Source organism: Chiloscyllium plagiosum, unplaced genomic scaffold (assembly GCF_037043375.1).
Source record: "Chiloscyllium plagiosum isolate Xiang-an unplaced genomic scaffold, Cpla_swu_hap1 HiC_scaffold_32, whole genome shotgun sequence".
Taxonomy (NCBI): Eukaryota; Metazoa; Chordata; class Chondrichthyes; order Orectolobiformes; family Hemiscylliidae; genus Chiloscyllium; species Chiloscyllium plagiosum.
The window spans coordinates 29349330-29369672 of NW_028270170.1; the positions used below are offsets into that span (position 1 = coordinate 29349330).

General features: G+C 40.6%; 1 protein-coding gene across 8 annotated transcripts in view; it reads right to left on the minus strand.

Annotated features, from left to right (window-relative positions):
* ubtf (upstream binding transcription factor) overlaps positions 1-20343 on the minus strand; it is a 77453-nt gene that overhangs the window by 17016 nt on the left and 40094 nt on the right. For 4 of the 8 annotated variants that reach the window (XM_043675181.2, XM_043675183.2, XM_087977883.1 and 1 more), the window contains exons 7-14: positions 19844-19964; positions 17731-17841; positions 15035-15168; positions 11042-11183; positions 10650-10691; positions 10297-10428; positions 5793-5948; positions 2007-2180 (exon numbers count right to left, since the gene is read on the minus strand). In XM_043675181.2, the coding sequence (XP_043531116.1) occupies positions 2007-2180; positions 5793-5948; positions 10297-10428; positions 10650-10691; positions 11042-11183; positions 15035-15168; positions 17731-17841; positions 19844-19964 (1012 nt within the window). The remainder of the gene's footprint in view (positions 1-2006; positions 2181-5792; positions 5949-10296; positions 10429-10649; positions 10692-11041; positions 11184-15034; positions 15169-17730; positions 17842-19843; positions 19965-20343) is intronic. The other 4 variants (XM_043675186.2, XM_043675187.2, XM_043675185.2 and 1 more) reach the window with 3 other exon arrangements.

Consider the following 20343-nt stretch of genomic DNA (forward strand, 5'->3'; position numbering starts at 1 on the left):
AAATTATAGTCTATCAAGACAGGTTTCACTTTGGAATCCGACTTGTCCAGGTGAAACTTTCTTGCAAATATCATAGCAAAGCTGGAAATGGAAATTAATTTAATAATTCCTCAGATCAACCTTCAGGGAAATAATACAGGCTTTACAAAATACTGGCACTGCAGAAGATGACTGAGGTACTTGCTAGAGCTATGTTCCAATATAATCATACGCTGAGCTCGGTTAACTAAAAAACACATTGTGTTAGCAGTTCAGCAGGCTACAACTTACAAGCCTGGAGGTAAATAATAGAGTCTAAGCAACTTGAAACAGATTATTTTAAGAAAACTATGGCGAGTGCTTGTGTCCCCTCAAACTCGCAGGAGCCCTGCAGGTGCTTTTATATTAAAGGCAAAACTGTCAGCCAATTCCTGGCAGTGGCTGCTCCAGAATCAATTCATGGCAGAACATAACTACAATGAAACAATCTTCAGCCTTTTAATTAAACTAGTCCGTGGATCAGTATGGCTAACCAGGAGCAATCTTTTAACCAGAAGATTTTTTTGGGTCTGAGGTGCATTTTGAACAGATGCAGAATTGCAACCATGGTTTCCACTTTCCTGGGTCGTTGCAGATCTAGAGCTAGCTATTGACAACACCCTAAGAACCAGAATCAGAAGGCACTTTACACAGACACCAAAGCTGGACATTGCGACCATAAAAATCTCCACGTGACAAATTGGTCCGTCGCATTGCTGGGTTTGGGAAGGTGTTTCATCATATTGATTGGTTGCTGAAGAATTCAAGACTCGCTGAAACGTTTTAAAAACAGAAAATATCCCGCAATGCTGATTAATGGACATGTATTCAATATACACTCTTTCCCAGTCCAAATTAATTGCCTTAATAGCCAGGAAACACTTTGATCATGAGAACTTCTGCAGACAACAGGAAATGAGCAAGGTCGGAGTGTATTCTGGTGTTGAGGAGGAATGTGGATAAACAGCAAAGGTCACACTGGCCTAACAAAAACGACGTGCTCAGATTTGGGCGGCACGGTGGCACTGTGGTTAGCACTGCTGCCTCGCAGCGCCAGAGACCCGGGTTCAATTCCCGCCTCAGGCAACTGTCTGTGTGGAGATTGCACATTCTCCCTGTGTCTGCGTGGATTTCCTCCGGGTGCTCTGGTTTCCTCCCACAGTCCAAATTGTTAGTGTTAGTGTTAGTTTTAGGTGTAGGGGAATGGGTCTGGGTGGGTTGCTCTTCGGAGGGTCAGTGTGGACTTGTTGGGCCGAAGGGCCTGTTTCCACACTGTAAGTAATCTAATCTAAAATGGTTTTCCCCCATTTGTTGATGGAGATTTATACATGTGATGGGTTGAACAAGGTAGTTTCAGAAATGAAAACAAAAACTTTGCTTGTCAGCTGCCAGACCTTAAAAAGCAAACTTAAACGTTTTCAAATGAAAACTGACATACAGCGAAGAAAGCAAGAATAAACAAAGTTACTGTAATCGAAGGGTATAAACCACATAGCATAGATCCTTAGGTATTGTGTGAAGCTGCAGAAATCAGTTTTAACGAGTAACAAAAAGCTGAAGCACTACAGCGTGGATTTCAGAACAATTCAGCAAAACATGTGCTGCTTGGTGCAGGAAAGGAGGAGGAGGAGGAGGAAGCCAAAAAAAAAATCCACACGATAGAGTACACTGCTGTGGATAGATCTCCTCTGGGGTATGAAAAACATATGGAACATATCAAGCAGAGCTAATGTAGCCACTCTATAATATTTCAAGTCAGCATTCACAAAAGCAAAAAAAAATTCTTACAAGATGGAAAACAAATGTGCAGCCAAAAACTGAACCATCTGAAAAGCTTGCACTTGGATTATCTCATACGATCGGGAGGGTATCTGCCATTCTCGCAATCCTGTCCTTGTGGAGCTTGGCAGGCAGCTTAATTCTTATCCTATCCCATCTCCTCCATTCCAAGTGCTCATTTCCTCTCTTTCAACTACCCCAGTGCATACCCTGTACTTGGCCAAATAATCTCCAATCACATTCTGCTGCCAGATCTCTTCTGCAGTCTTGGGTGGCTCAGGCAGCTTCCCTCGCATAGCAGAGCCTTTTCCATCTTTTCCATAGCTCTGTTTTTTCTGTTCCGATTCGGCCTTTGCCGCTGCTTCCATGCGCCGATACTTCTCCTGTTGCAGCAAAAACATCATTTTAGATCCTTCAAAATACAACGCCTTCCATTAAACAACCCAACCAGGCCACCGAATACAACGCAATCTACGGTTAGATCAGAGCTACCATCTGCTGGGAGGTTAAAGCAGTGACTGCAATATGATCCTATATCTTCAGACAACATTCAGTCTCCACAAATAAATGATCAGGTAGTCCTTCTAACGAATAATTCTACATTCCTACAATGCTTTTGGCAATCAAAAGAACACCCTGTATATAGAAGCTTATTTCCCACATTGCACCAACTCTTTCCAGAATACGCAAATACAGCCTCAAACAGACTCAAATAAACAGAAGTAGAAACGTTTAACATGTCCTTCAAAAGCTAAGTATGGTCATCATTGCAAGATTTAGACAGAGTCATAGAGATATACAGCATGGAAACAGACCCTTCGGTCCAACCCATCCAGATATCCCAACCCAATCTAGTCCCACTTACCAGCACCTGGCCCATATCCCTCCAAACCCTTCCAATTCATATACCCATCCAAATGCCTTTTAGATGTTGCAATTGTACAATCACATCCTCTGGCAGCTCATTCCATACACATACCACCCTCTGCATGAAAAAGTTGCCTTTTAGATCTCTTTTATATCTTTCCCCTCTCACCCTAAGCTTATGTCCTCTAGTTCTGGACTCCCCCAGCCCAAGGAAAATACTTTGTCTATTTACCCTATCCATGCCCCTCATAATTTTGTAAACCTCTATAAGGTCAGCCCTCAGCCTCTATGCTCCAGGAAAAATAGCCCCAGCCTGTTCAGCCTCTCGCTATAGCTCAAATCCTCCAACCCTGGCAACATGCTTGTAAATCTTTTCTGAACCCTTTCAAGTTGCTTGAAGACTAGAAACAAGACTTGAAAAGGTATGACTCAGTAATGAGACCTGGTTGAATCATTGAATTCTTGATTTCATGTCAAACTGAACCACCAAAACAGCCATGCAGGGTAAGCAGACAGCATTGAGAATTACCATGCTAAAGATCCAAGTAAACAATATCACAACTAAAATCATGATCCAACATCTCCTGACACAATAAAAGGAGAGAAGTGGGAGGAAAAAGATATGCAGGATTAATTTTAATGCCAGCTTCAAGCATAAGAGCACCTACACACCCAACACATGGGGCAAACTGAACCTCCTCAGGGCTGCTGCGTGCCATATGAGATTTTTGCATGAGCTACTCTTTAGCCACATTACAAGTGCAAGACTGAATGCTCCTTACTGGAGCAGAATCCACTCAAGTATAACCTGTAACCCATGAGGCACATGCTCATCTAATACACGGCTGTCTAATTACAGAGGCACATACAGCATGGAACCCATATCAGAAACCCCTCTCACTTTCACAAGAAATGAACCGGTGTAATAGCCTCAGGAGTAAGAATCATCTAGTCAGCAGAAAAATCAAATGCAAACAAACATTTCAAAAAGCAAGATTCAAACCACAAACCGCTGGCTGAATGATTTTCTATTCCAGGTATTGATTCAGAAGTTTGATGACGGACTTCAGTTAATGGCTTGCATTGACTGTGGTCGTAACCTTAATCTATACAGATGGGATTATAACGAAAATGAAGACAGCCATACATGGCACTTAACAGGAATTTTGCTCATCACCCTGGTTCAAAGCAGCAAATCTTTCACTTCCCCATCATATAGGGAAAGGCCAGCAACCAACAAGAAAATTAGCCTCTCATAGTTCTTGCAAACATTAGAAGTAGGGAGTGTTGGTTGATAGATTGTGTCAGATATGTCATAAGACTGTAAGATGGCCTTTGAAGCACCCGAGCATTTCAGTTTCTATACAAGCAGCCTACAGAAGGGCCAACTGGAAATATATCAGAAACCAAAATTTAAATAACCTGCTCCATGCCAGAGACACTGAGTGCAGTGCAACACCTCACATTAGCTAATACAGTATCTTATCGAAATCAGTCAAACCTTAGCACACAACACACTCACTCACTGACCAACTGCAGGAACCTTGCACTGTAAGCAGCAAGGTGGAGAATTCCTCCAAGGTTGATTATGGCACTGGCTGATATCAGCTAGGATGAAGTAAAAAATACTATTTCCCTAAATAAAAACACTGAACACTTGGATGATACAATTGGTAACAATTGTATATGTCAAAAAATGTAAACCAATTCAAATCAGTCATTTCACAACATACACTATGCAATATTACATAACAAGCAGGAATAAAAAGGTGCTCCAATGACTAGACCTTTTAAATGAGAGAGGAACATACAATTCCCATTGTTTGGGCATGACAACTTCTCAGGTGAAGTCTGAACACATTGTAGTGTGAAGAGCAGCACAAAAGGATGCTCAGGGAAACTTATGGATAGACTGGATATAAAAGGAGGAAAAACAAAGCATCACAGCACTTAAATTCCCATACAGGAGTACAACTGCTGTCCTCCACAAGACAGATGCATTGAAAAACTTATCCTTCCTAAGGAAGGATATGGAAACTGTCCATACAGAGGAAATAATTCACTGAAAATGACCCTCTGACATAGTTACATGCCTATGCACCAGATTATTGTTGAGATAAAAGCTGCAGTCATAAGTAGTAAAAATAAAGTCTGGGCACAGTGGTTAGCACTGCTGCCTCACAGCGCCAGAGACCCGGGTTCAGTTCCCACCTCAGGTGACTGACTGTGTGGAGTTTGCACATTCTCCCCGTGTCTGCGTGGGTTTCCTCCGGGTCCTCCGGTTTCCTCCCACAATCCAAAGATGTGCACGTCAGGTGAATTGACCATGCTAAATTGCCCGTAGTGTTATGTAAGGGGTAAATGTAGGGGAATGGGTGGGTTACGCTTCGGCGGGTCGGTGTGGACTTGTTGGGCCGAAGGGCCTGTTTCCACACTGTAAGAAATCTAATCTAAAAACACGGAAAATATATAGGAGCTCCATAAGGGACAAATATCCATCGGAATTTGTCTTCCTTTTAAAGATGGCCAGAAAGAATGGAACACAAATGCAAGAGATAGTTCCTTCATTCCAGAGCTAAGATTCAGATTTTGATTAAAATAGGGGATGACGATTTTCAGTTCACACCGATTGCCTACTTGCTGTTAGTTCTACCAACTGTTAACTTTGGACCACAGTACCATTTGCTGATATCTCAAATTTAGGTATGAGCTACAGATCACAAATGTAAAGCTTTAGTTTTGGAATGGGGTGCATACATTATGGAATTAACCAATTCCACAGTGACATACAGAACGTTTGCTGCAATCACCATTTCAAGGGCTTCAAGCGCAACTGTGCTGCTTCAATCCATTCAAGCAGTGCATCTAAAATACCAGTGGATTCTGCCTTCCAAAAGGCCAACCTGCACCCATTGCCTTTTAAAACCTGGGCCATGAATTTCAAGATCTAGAAATAACTAACACACACAACTCAAAAACATTTTATTCATTACTGACTAAACTCTTTCACCAAGTATATAATGCGCTGTACTCCAGTCTGAACACAAATATTAGACTGGTAAATATTATACTGTAACCTGCCCTTGCCTAGATCTTCATATTGTATCTATCAGCCAAATAATTTTTACCTTTTTCTTCTCAGACAGCTCTGTCCACATCCTGGCCAATTTTCTTGTCAGTTCACTCTCCGACAGCTCTGGCTCCTCCTCCTGCAACTTCTTGCGCTTCTCTTCCGAGAAAATGAACATGGCAGAGATCGGACGCTTTGGTTTGTCAGAAGTAGTCTGATAATAAATGTGAGAAGAGACCCTTTAACCATGTGCTCATTCTGGCAGCTGGTCTTCCACTTCCTTTCCCATTCTACCTTCAAGCTGCCAGGCCTTATAATCCTTGCACCTGAAACCCCTTTCTCTGCAAAGGGTCCCATGTTGTAAAAAGTTTACCACCACTTCTGATGCACAATAAGAATGCGTTAAGACCCGCCCCAAGTGTCTAAAAGTAACTTTCGATTCAGCTTCAAGATTTCCTGTTGTCACTTGTCCCCTTTCCAATTCCACTCAGTTGACTGTAGGAAGGGACAGCATTACGCAAAACCACTTTCATTCTCTCCCTTAGATTGCCTAGTGACCTTTCAAAAATAATAAACAGATAATGCATAGAAGTTCTACATCAAGCGACATCATGAAGCTTTGGACACAAAAGAATTCCCTGCAAAATAATAGGTGCATTGGGTGTGGAAATCTTAACTAAATCCTGTAAAGCCACAACTCTGCAGCAAGAGGCAGATTCATGATCACAACTGAGTGCACCGTGTCAAACTGTCAACATATACAACTGTGGCTTTGGAATAATGCTTGCATGTCATCTTCCCACTTGAAGATAATAATGCCCAGCCAATACTTCAGCACACAAACTGTTGGGGCAAGGACAAGATTGTTCAGTAAATTAGAGACCACACCACAGAAAGAAGTCACACATTTACCAAACTGTTTGGGTACTTATTTATTAAGGCTCTTCAGATATTTATTCAGCTGAACATTGAACCATAGTACAAGAGAGGTAGTGGCCTCTTGGTGACCTGAGAAGTGCTCGGTTCATTCTAATTACGTGCAACTTCTCAGCCATTACAGTAGTTTGATATTATTAAACATCTTTTTCTAGCCACTTGTTAATGAAGCACTCCCTTCTGCTTGGAGATGTGCCAGTGAAAAGACATTCTGAACCATGATACATCATCTCAATTATCTGGAATTAACACCATTGAAGGCAGTGAGGAAAACAAAAAAAATCATGATCAGAAAAATACAGCAGAAAAATGAAAGGTAGCAGTTTACAGTAAGCCGACAAAACATAACTGGACTTGAATGCTATCCCACCCAATGGCCTTTTTTTTTAGGAAAACAGCAATGGGTGCAAGTCTCATCCACTGACATTTGGTTGGTATAGGAATTACCATGTTACCACTCAAGAGTCTGCAAACTTATTACTTCCCATTTCTCCCACTCCTGATGCCCTAGCTTTAAGCACTTCATTTGACAATGAAGACAGCATAAGTAAGAATTAAATATACAGACTGCAGAATACCTAAAGCACGGTTTAGGAATGGAAAATGAACCAGATTATCGTCAGTCTACAGCACACACCAGATCTTGAGATATATGTATAGATATATACCAATGTTCATAAATACGCACCATAAAGCATCGAAAGCATCTAGAAGAGTATTAAAAATGTATCAATAACAACCATTTTGAAATTAATTTTCAAATCATTTGATGATTACATAACCAAGATCATCACACTATGAGCTACGAGAGACAGACAAGAATGTAATGTATGGATGAACCTCTGTGAAATACCTTTAAAGCAGTTTTAAAATCAGAATTCCTGGAGTATCCTGATCAAAGAGCATAAAGATTCTGTTCAGTAGCCCCAAGTCAAAGACATACAATTGCCAAAAGAACTTTGTGTAGGTCACCAGACAAGGACAACAGGTCCCAGAAATGGTCAAACCTAAAGATGAAGGTATCATCCCCAAACTAAAGAGAGCATCTGTAGTAATGTTGAAACATCATATTTAAACTTCAGTTCCACACGGCTCCTAATTTCCATGCTCCCTAAGCATTGCAGAGCTTGCTGCTGGAAAGCATGTTAGGCCAAAGTACAAGCAGCACACTGCCAGCAAGAGGTCCACAATAAGAAGAAGAGATTTGCCAACACCAAAGAAAAGCCTCTGTACTGAAAACTCTTTGGACGTCAGGCAAGCATTTTCTTTCAATAAAAGCAAAACCCTGAGTATGTTGGAAACCTGAAACAAATCCAGAAAATGCTGGAGAAACTCAGCAGGTCTGGCAACATACCTGTAAAGAGAACATCAATAAAAAAAATTCGCTTTACACATGTTGCCAGGAATGCTAATTTCTCTAACATTTGTTCTAAGCTCAACAGTGATGTACAACTATATGCTCTCAGGCATCAATACCTTGGAATTGAAATTGCAAATTCATTGCCTTTCCTTGAAATTGCATTACGAATGAATGGCTTTTTGTTGTTTTTTTATTTTGCTGATTGTATATTAATGATATATATGCACAGATATATTTTGAGCTTAAAGAACTGCATGTAAAGTTGTCACTTAAAGGCTCCAAACTAGTTCAGTCAGAAAGGAGACCAAGTGAGTAAGTTGACAAAATGAACACTCATGGGTCAAATGACTCAGACAGAAAACAGCAGCTCAATCTGTTACTCAAATAATCAGAACATGAATTTGGGGCAAATATCAGAAGAGCAGTGGCAATAAGCAGGTTATGACAGATCTACAGAAACATCAAAGGAAGGAATGTATGATGGTGCAGGAACGGTTGGTGAGGTAAAAGCCACTGAACAGAATTCTGTGGGAGTGATCAGCTCCATTATGACAACACAGATCGGAGAATCTGGAGCGTCACCCCAAATACAGAAAACCTGAAAAAGAAGCCAGTGCAATCCAGATGCTATTCAATACACATTATTAAAGCCAATAATAAAAAATGCTATTTCAAAACATTTAAAAAAGGGTGCAAGCACAGATTTTCAATCAGATAATTAAGGCAAATTCAGCCAAGTATCAGCGACAGACAATCATTTGGAGCATTTTCACATTTCAACGCTTTCGAAAAAAAGTGTGGGAGTCTGATAGTAAGCACACTAAAAGATCCCAACACACATGCAGGGCACAACAATCAGCCTTTGCACCACAGCGCACATAAGATCACCATCTATTTAGCTATAATAATTTCTATATCAGTGTTAAACTTTACAAGACTCACATTCTTGCCATAAACATTTCCTTTCGGTGAGGAACACACAGGAGCTAATGCAGCGTGTCATCCAGTTTAAATACTAACACAGCAATGCAGCATCACCCACAACTGCCAGTGACCTCCCATCATCAATTCAGGCCATATCCAGAAAACTCCCCCAAGAGCAAAACCACTGAAAACATCCTAAATGCAGTCAGCTGTTGATTCAGATAAATTGTGAGAGACAGGAAAAGACATTTAGTGAGCGATTTCACAGGGTAAAGAATCTTAAGCACAAGAAGTAATCGACTGAAAAAATAGGAAGAAACATAAATGCAGAATAACAGCATTTTCACAAGCCAACTCATTAAAGCCTGGAGAAAATAAAAGATCTATAACAACAGATTCTTTCCCTCCTCCTCTATCTATTCTTGACGCTCCCCTGCTTCCCCAAAAAAATTTCTAAACTCCAGGCATGACCATTGGAATTAGCTGACAATTCAATAACAAATACAAGACCTAATGATACAGGAGGCAGTTTGTGAAACTTTATCTACTTACTGCAATGGAAAATGTCAGCAGAAACAACGTGATCTAACGGATCAAACAAATCAAACCCTTTGCTTTTTAAATGCTGATAACCACATTAAATCAGTATAAATTCCAGGGAGTGCCACCAAAAAAAAAGTGTTAAAACGACAGTGCAATTCCAGCCCAAATTAAACAAAACCACACACAAAGATTATTCACTAAAATTTTAGACAAACATCCTTACTGTGACTCACTGGTTCTGTAACAATTTGCATCATTTGATGGCGTGGGACCACTTAATCACAAGCCAAGATCAGGCCAGCTTCAACGCTCCACAGAGAAAAAAAAACCAGCAATAGTGTCACAAGTGAAACTAAACATCTAGGCGCTTGCAGGCTGAGTGCAATGTGTACAAATGGTGTTAAGGGTGTGTTCGGATTTGATGGTCAATTCCTTACACCATAGGTTGCTGACAGTCAATAATGTGGGAGTGGGGGGATTTGCAGGAGTTCAACCCAGCATTGGTACTTTGGATGTGATGGGAGTAATGATTGACTCAGTGTTGTCAGTACTGCTATAGCATGTGCCACTCAAATCACCAAAGTTAATTTTTCCCTGCCATCAAAAGAAACAGCCTTTATGACTGCACCTTTAGAATCAGTTAACTCATGAAAAGTGCAAAAGAGTACACGTAAATTGTTCACGTATGGACTGATACATTGTTGTGTGCAAGGTTGCCTGCATTGCTCTGAAAAAAATTCACATACTCAACTCAGACACAAACCAACTTATTAACAAAAGGAAATTATTGAACACACACCTTTGAGGCATCTGAAGGTGGCGATGGGATGCCTTTAACTCCCCCTTGTTTCAAGGTGCTCGAAGCTCTTTTGTTTATTCCAATCATCTTTTCTTCAGAAAGGACTCTTTGTTGCTCATGCTCAGGGAGGCTCTGCCATCGGACAGGATAAAAGTCTTAATGTTTTTCCATCATGGAAATCATAACTCAGTACAGAAAGGGGGGGGGGGGGGGGGGGGGGGGGGCAAGCCCACCATCTACCATTTGCTAACAGTAAGTGAAAGATACACCACTGAAAGAGAACAGATTAGGATCTAGAATCCATTCCTGGCACCTGCCACAGTCATATGACAAGATAAGAGAATGGTACCTACCAGTAAAAACCGATGAAGATTAATTTCGTACTCCTTCTTTTTCTGTGGGAAGGTAACAAAACAAGTCTAAGTATCAACATCTGATAATTTCATGGTCTCAACTGTTCTAATCCAAGTTAAGACAGCATTAAACAATCAATTTTGAAACAAGCCCTCTCCCAACAAGCACAGATAACTCTTTGAACAGAGTGGAACCAACAGACAGAGCTATAAAATTTGTTTAATTATTCCTTTCACCACAAAAGCCAATTTCACTAGAACAGTGAGTCGATACGAATGGGAAGCAAATCAAAACAAGACTGAAAATGAAGCATTACTCATCGTTGATCACATTTGATTTAAAAGGGTTAAAAGTTTTGAACACTTGGAAAAGAAGTTGCCAAATTTCTTACTTGTTCACATCGTTTCTGATATGCATCCTTCTCTTTCTGAGACAACATCTTCCACTGCTTGCTGCACAGTACCATACGCTCAGTGCTGGGAATATCTTTCATGTTGGACATTAGCTCAGCACAATAGAGAGAATAGCCATTCCTGAAACAGAAACGGAGAGCGTGATGTGGTATTGTTTTCTCCCACTGTTTAGAACATTCCCATCCCTGTAATGGTATTGGAGGTTATACCCATAAACTCAAATGTTTCGGAGTCAAGCATTTGAGATGACATGCCTAAGAATGGGAACTTAGAATAAACCAATCACTGAGGCACTAAGGATTTCCCCTTTACGCCTGAGAAAGCCATAGAGAAAGCCAATGCAGAATTGTAAAAAGTAGGTTTTTGAGAAAACAATTGAAGTTGTAAACAGGAGAACATTTTATGGAAAAGTAGAATACTACACACCCTGGAAATCTGAAAATAAAGATCAGTAAGTGCGAGAAAAAAACCTTGGCAGCATCTGCGGCTACACACACTATTAAGGTTTGTGATCTTTTGTCAGAACTGTTAAAAGTTAAAAGGGTTTTGGATAAGGGTGGGTGGGACGAGAAGAAAGGGAAGTCTGTGACAGACAGTAGAGATTGTATGTCAGAAGAATTAGACTTGCAAAGGCAAAGGGAGCAATGATGGGGCAAGAAAAGAAACAAATGAATGTGCTTAAAATGTGTGGACTGCTGAGCGAGAGCAAGAGAAGCATCAAAACAAGGATAAGGAAACAGTGAGGGTCACCATTTATGATCTCAAAATGGTTGATCTCAATTTGTGAACGCTGCAAAGGTGAACAGAAAGGCTGGTGCTCAACACTAAGTTGAGTTTCACTGGAACAACGCAGTAGCCCAAGAAGAGAGATTTCATCACAAACCATGTGGTGGAGAATTAAAAGGACGTGCTCCCAGAAGCTGAGGGTCATCTTCATGGATTGATGCAAGGTAGTCACCCAAACCTCTCCAATATTCTCATGAAGCAACAAATAGTGCACGAGAGTGTAAGTAGTAAAAGATGACATCATCTGGACCAGTGTTTGCAGCTTTGATGGCAAGGAGTGAGGATCTAAAAAGGCTACCATTACATCTCAAGTTTCTAATGGAATGATACCATGGGAAAGAGACAGGGTGCTGGGGTCAACAGGAATAGATCAAAGCATCACAGAGGAAAATATCCATTACATACTACTGAAAAGGGAAAGGAGGGGATGGTAGCTGCAAGGCAAAGGAGAGAAATTGATTCCTCGGTTAAGAAGATTGGCTGATGGCTGCTGAAGATGTGGGAACCTTATCATGGCTCAAGGGAAAGGTGACAGTAAAGTACAGGAAATGTGACAGGGCCTTGATAACGATGGTGAAATTCATCAAACTGAAGGCAAGTTATCAAACCAGTTTGAAGAGCAGTTAGGCAACAGAAGACATAGGGATTTTACAAATCATTCTTGGGACTCAAGCATTGCTGGCTGGTCCACCTTGCCCTTGAGTTGATGGTTGGATGTGAGCTGCCATTTTGACACACTACAGTTCATTTGGTGTAGTTACAGTCTTGATACTGTTAGGGAGGGAGCTCCAGCATTTTGACCAGATAACATTGAAGTAACAACAATATATTTCCAAGTAGGATGTGAGTGGCTTGGAGGAGAACTTGTACCTCACGATGTCCGCACATATCTGACACTCTTATCCTTCTAGATAGTACTGGTTGTAGATTTGCAAGGTGCTGTTTAAGGAGTATTGATGAATATCTGCAGTGTATCTTGTCAATGGTACAAACTGCTGCAACTGATCATTGGTGGAGGGACTGAACATTTGTAGATGTGGTGCCAATCAAGCAGGCTGCTTTGTCCTGGATTGTGTCAAGCTTGAAGTGTTGCTGGAGCTGTACTCATCCAGGTAACTGGGGAGCATTCCATCACACCCCTGGCTTGTGCCTTCTAGATGGTGGATAGACTTTGTGGAGTGAGGTGGTGAGTTGCTGCCCGATTCCTAACCTCTGACCTGCTCTTGCAGCCATTGTATGTCTTTGGCTGGTCCAGTTGAGTTTCTGGTTAATGGGAACCTCAAGGATGTTGGTGGTGATGGACTCATAGTTGGTAATGCCACTGAATGGCAAAGGGCAGCAGTTGGATTCTCTCTTGTAAATAGCCATTTGCTGGCATTTGCGTGGCATGCATATTATTTGTCACTTGTTAGTCCAATCCTGGACATTAACTGCTTCAATTTCTGACTCACTAACCAAGCTCAACACTTCGCTTCTGACCTTATGATAGAGGCAAGGTTATTGAAGCAGCAGAAGATGGTTGAGCCCAAGACAATACCCTGAAAAACTACGAGAGATGTTTGGAGCTGAGGTGACTGACCCCCAACAACCATAACCATCTTTTGTGCCGGCTATGACTCCAACCAGTAGAGTTTTCCCTCAGAGTCGCACTGACTTCAGTTTTGCAAGGATTCCGGAATGTCACAGTCAGTCAAATGCAGACTTAATGGAATAATAAATTGGGAAGAAGTGACTATCAATGTTCCAAAAAGACCTGAGTCAGGGCCTCAAATACTCAACATATTAATTTGCCATGTTAAAACACAAAAGAGGTTTATCCACAAGTTTGCCGATACCAGAACAACTAGTTGTATGATGAGCAGTGTAGACAGGAGCATAAAACAGCAGAGATACATTGATAGATGAAGCAAGTAAGCAAAACTGTGGCTGATACATTTCAGTGCAGACACAGCAAGGGGATGGTCATTTTAAACCACAAGGCAACAGAGCCCATTAGGAAAAGTGGAGCTCCTCCCAGAGGGATTTCGAGCTGGAGGCTTCCATCTACAGATCTGGAAAATGTGGTCACATAGAAAAGAAATCAAAAGAGGCTAACGGAATGTTTGCGGTTATAAGAGTCAGACTTTACTACAGTTGTATGAAGCCCTGGTTCGAGTGCATCTGGAGTGTTCTGTTTACACCTGAGCACCCAAACCTTAGAAAGTTTATTTTGGCTTCAGGAAGCACACAGTGCAGATATACAAGAGTGCTAAGGAGTCCATGAAGTAAGAGGTAAATATAGACATCTTCATGATCAAACTTCACAAAGTATTTTGCGGACAACGAAGAGCTTCTGAAGTGTAGTCATTGTTGTAATTCGGAAAAAGTGGCAAACAGTTATGTGGTTATGACTCGACAAATGTGTTTGTGCATGTTAATCGAGGGATAAACGTTTAACCGTACATGTGGGAGAATTCTCCTGCTGAGCATCAAAATGATGCCATGGGATCTTTTATTTCCACTTGATTGGAGAAATGTGGCCTTCATTTAACAATTCACCCCAAAGACAGCAGTTCCAAAAGTTCTGCATTCCCTTGATACTGTGAAACACAGTGTGTGTGCATCAGCCGTAATTTTTGTGTTCATGTCCTGGAGTGGGATTTCAACCTAGAACATTGATTCAGCTGAAGCACAGCTGACACTAGAGACTTTAAATCAGCCAGACTTGAATGCCATGGAACATGGAGGTTTCATTGAAGCTTTTAGGATTCTGTAGCCCAACAACTTCCAGAAATAAATTAGAAAATGAATGCATGGGAGGGAATTCTTCTGTCCTGTTTGGATTGGAGGTGGCCCAAGAAGAAATGTTGCCCCACTTTGGTAAGCTGAAAGATAGCTACTCCCAGTTATAGAGACCACCATCATCCATTCTTCTGCTCAAAGAGGATACCCTCCCCTTAAAGAGATAGCCACATGGATCTGCATCTCCAATCCTTTCATCAAATCCAAAACTATTAAACTGTTCTCAATTTTTAACAGTTGTGTGCTTCTTTACTTTAGTGCATGCACCATATCCAAACTGCTGAATAAATTACTTCAAAATCAATTATGACTTCAACCCCCTTTTTGAGCCACCTGCAAGTCTAGGTTCAAATCCTACAACTTTCAAGATTCTCCCTTCACACACATTTAAGGTGGACACTTACGGTGGTGGCTTTGTGGGTCGACCATCAAACCTGTCCTTGAGCTGTCGCTCAGCTTTAGTCAGAGTATTTTTGGTCAAGTCATCCAGATTGATGCTTTGTTCTGGGTGACGTATAACATAATCTCTCATTGCTTCCTGCAAGCAGAAGGTAATCCATGTTGAAATTTATTCATTAATTCCACGTCTTCTTTTCCAGTCCTAAATTAGATCTTAAGTACTGCCTGTAACTCTTCAGTATTAGTCACAGTCAGAGGTTTGCAACTCAGAAACAGACCCTTTGGCCAATCTGTTCATGCCGCCCAGTTTTCACAACTGAATTAGTCCCATTTGCCTGTGTCTGCTCCTTGTCCCTCCAGATCTATCACAAGCATGTACCTGTCCAAAATTAGTGTTATTTACAAAATGGATTTCCAGTCCTTTTAAGAGATTACATTTTCAAAGAGCTGGTGCAGATACAACGGGCCAAATGGCATTGTAACATTGTGGCTCTGCTTCAGATTCATTCTTCTATGGCAGGTTTCCATAGCCTTCCTGCAATCTGCCCAAATGGCTATTCACTATACATTTGCTGAGGCAATGAGGGTTTCATTCCACCATACACTATAGGCTGCCTTTGCCAGGCTCATGAAGGAGATCATCAGCCCAACTGCACTGCTTCCCCCCACAGGCCTGCAAAGATTTCCTTTTTAAGCAAAGATCTAGTTTCTGTCAATTGAACCTGCTCCTCCCATTTTTTCAAATGATAATTCTTCCAAGTGAAGCAAAAAAATCTTGTCTCTCCTTGGACATCTTTGTCAATCATTTTAATCTCACCCCTCTGGTTACTGACTTTCCCACATAAAGCGTTTACAGAACTTTGCACTTCACTCCACAAAATGTAATTTACTTATTCCTGAAGTTTGCTAATTTCCTCACTGTTGGTAATTTGCAAAATTGTATCACCTATAATGAACTGAAATGTCAACTATTTCACTCTCCACAGATACTGCCTGATTTGAATATTTCCAGCCTTTTCCCAGTTCTTAATTCACTAAAACTCTTCTGTTTTGTTACACGCCCTGTTTCCCATTACCCTTTTCTTTAATCCATTAAGCTTTGCTGACACATCAAAACTGTGGCACTTTAATCAAATATCATTTGGAAAACCACAGATACAACAGCACAACCTGCATCAAGCCTCTTCAGTATTTAACTAAAGGCATCAAATAAAGCTAATCAGATACAATTTGCCTTTAACAAACCCATGTAGACTGTCATTAAGCTACTTTCATCCAAGTGACATGGATAATGGTCTCTACATTTCTGTAACAATATTAGGCCAACTCACCTGCAGCATCTGTGGAGAAATAAAGAGTTAACTTTGAGTTCAATATGACTCTTCTTCAGTACAATGCTGACAGACTTACCGAGTTCTTCCAATACTTCTTTCCCCCCCCCAGATTTTCAGCATTGCAGTGCTTTGCCATTACACATTAGGACGTAGCAAAGCTGCCCATTCTGTACAAGAGGATTTCTTCTTAAATCCTTAACCAATTCCATCTTCCATTTTATTAGCTGTTTACAAAAGGCTCAAGAGTTCTCTCACAGGTTACCCACTGAGTCAGAGAGTTGTACAGCACAAAAAAAAACAGATCTTTCTGTCCAACTTGTCCATGCTGGACACAGATCTTAAACTGAACTAGTCACATTTGCATATACTTGGCTTACATCCTTCGAAATCTTTCCTATTCATGTGCCTGTCCAAGTCTTTTAAATGTTGTAACTGCACCTGCCTCTACCAATTCCTCAGATTCTCTCTCTTTTCTTTAACAATAAAGTTGAACTTGGATCATTCTTTCTCCTGACCATAGCAGGGCTTTCGGAGTAGCAATAAAGGAGCATAATACATGATTGATTTTGCACAATTTTAGTTTGTATTCAATAGATGAGATCTAGCGTGTGTTTCTAACATTACTCTGAATTTGATACATCAACACGCAACCCCATGCTAGATAGCCAGTTTAGGCCATACTGCTTGGACAATTCTACAACTTAAAAGGGAAACACAAACAGGTATTGATGGACTGCTAATCATTAAAGCAGTGGCCCAGAATGATCATCTGCCTTTTTACCTTCCCAAAACACCATGCCGAAGCTTGGTACATTCTACTCCAATTAGACTGAACAGCAGAACCATAAATCTTAGACACAACGCATACTAAATTGTGGGTATTTGGACATTCAACAATTACATTTGAATTCTTATCCTTCCTTCCTTTATTTATTTCACAGGATGTGGCTGACACTGGCATGGCCCGTATCTGACTTCATCTCGAGTGCTCTTGAACAGAATGATTTTGCCAGACCATTCAGAGATACTTAAGCATTACATCAGGAAAAGTCTCACGTAGTGGGGACCCACATATAGGTCCGGCAGGCAAGGACTAAAGGGCAGATTAAATTAAGCAATTCAGATTCCAACATGGGCGTTGGGGCCTTGCAACCTTCTTCCCCCACCATGAGCTTGGACCTCTGCATTTCTCACACAAATGATGTTGCAGCTAGACTGCCTCCTCCATATCAAACCACAAGAACAACCCCTCAGTGGAAATTGCAAAAAGATCATCTAAACAGCTCCATCCTCATTGGACCGCCTTACACAATGAGGCCTGTAGGTTTACAAGCGAAGCAATACCACTTTTGCCAGTATCTACTTACCTCATAGAGCTCACGCTGCTCCAAACTTTTGCCAATCCATTTGAGTCGTTTCTTGTCAGATAGCTGGGACCACTGCTTCCCCAGTGCCTCTTTAACATCCTTCATAGTTGCCTGGGGAAACAAACCAGTTTTACTGATACAGGGTTTCTAACCTCAGAGATGCATCTTTTGACAAACAGTCACAACACAACTTCACTTTTAGCAAATATAACTTAGGACTGGTTGTTAGTCTTGTTGCTGTGGTCAAATAATACAAGGCTGAATCATAACTAATGTTCCCCCGCAGCAAGTCACATACCAGGGGCATGCTTCAAACTTTTTAAATCGATGTGGCCATTTGTTCAAATGTTGACATAAGCTGTCATTCATTAATCTTCAAATATGCTCACATTAAATGTGCCATTTGCTAAGTATTCAGGCACAATTTTTTCCCCCTGTTAAGAGATAAACATAATAGGTCTTCTGATCAACAAAATCCTGAATCATTAAATATGTTTCCCTCTCAGGAGCTGTTGTCTGACCACAATTTTCAGTTCGTATAATCAAAATATATAGTTGGCTTCAAGGATGTATTGCTATAGGAGCTAAGTGATGCTAATAAGAAACAATGCTATGAAAACAATTAAGAGTCTAGATAAAAGCCAAAGAGCATGGATCAGATTAGTTGAACTAATCTGCTGCAGTATGAGATGAAATATCCTCAAAAATTGTTGATACAACTTAAACCTCCCTAGAAGGTATAAAGTGGCCCTAGGATTTATTCAGTTTGACTCATTGTAAACGGAAGGGGCATATTAACTGAATGTTGGATATTGAGTATAATATTAATCAGAGCTAAAATATAGACTGAGTATCTCCACACATCTGAGTAAGTGACATTATGAGAATTTGAACCAGATGTTTCTTCAGCTTAGCTGACATCAACGGTTAGCTCAAGAAATTACAAACTTTTGAACACCCCAATTGCCTCCCCTTAAATCAGCAGGGCTGGTGTCGGACCTTTATTACAAACAAGGCTCAACAGCCATAGATTAATGAGCACCATCAAAACCCTGCATCCTCCAAATGACCCAAAAGTGTCTCTGGTGCAAGGATTTCAAGCTCCTCATCAGATGCATGGACACAAGATGATAAAAAGTGATCATTTTAAAAACAATCAACTCAGTAGCAATGACAGACACAAAGAGAATAATAAAACTGCAAACTAGTAATATTTGTACATCATGAAGCAAAATCAAGGGAGGCTGGACAGAGAACTGGGTGGGAGGTCATCTCCCTTATTGGAATTGGATCTTCTGCGACAGTATTCTTGAATTTGCCAAAAATTGTAGTTAAACATGAGATACAGTGTGTGTGCAACAATACTTCAGCAGGAATAATGAAACGCAAACAGGGGTGGAGATGAACAAGTGTGAGGGATAAGCAGCAAGCCAACAATTTACATTGCACTAAATCAGATAATCCGATATTACATTGCACCCATCCCATCACATTTCCTGGAGATACGGGAGAGCCTTAATATTTGGTTGGCATTGATGAGCAAGAAGAGTTTTCATGTGAGAATCACAGATGCCCAAGTCTTTTAAGTGAAGTTGTGTATGAGAATTTTAAAAATGGGAATTAAATGAATGTCCACAGAAGACACTTGAAAAAAATTGATATTTAATTGAATTGATAACAATTAAATATATTAAAAGTAAAATCTCTATAGTCTACCAGACTACAGGGCTGCTGTCTCATTACAGAGAGATGACAGCTGATGGCAAGACTAACAAAATCATGATCACAGAACCACCAGAGGAAGCAAGATTGGAACATAGAAAATGTATCTAATTATTCATCTCCAACTAGTGGGTTGCAAAGACAAATCAGATTGTTCTGGTATAACTCGCATTTCATCAATGCAAATTGGCGATAATGCAATTGATCAATTGTGGACATTGTTCAGATAACGCAAATGGTATACTGAATAAGTATAGCAATTTTCTGTAGCGAGCTTCTATTGCATGATTTTCTATGGCAGTTTTCCATAGTGTGATAATCTACAGTGCAAGGTTACAGATGAACCCAACTATCGTGTCATTGCAGACCGACCTGTAATCAAGTCCATTACCTGTGGATGCAGCTTCATGAAAGCCTTCTTCTCATGAAGGTACCAGAGTTGCTGGGGTGTTTTAGGTTTCTCTGGAACATCTGTTCTCTTCACATTCTCTAACAGTTCAGGATGGTCCTCTCTTTGGAAAAACAAACAAAAATACATTTGCAAATTTAGCTGACACTACACCGCATTATTTGATGAGCTGAAACTACACATGTGCATATCAAGGCAAATCTCTTTCCATTACTCAGGGGCAGGTGGTGAATTAATTTTGATTAACCAGTTCCAGGAGCCATTGCTTCATCCCATCTATTAACTAGACAGCAACGTGGTTATCCAAATATATAGTAAATGGCTCAGTTCAGCTCTATCCGGTGTTCTTTCCTACCCTTGCCACCTCCCCATTCAATATCCATCCTTCAGGCATGGATTTTAATGTCTTGCCCATCTTCCATCTCCATTTAATATCTTATAAAACATGCATATAACCAATCACATACAGAGTTGAGCCTACT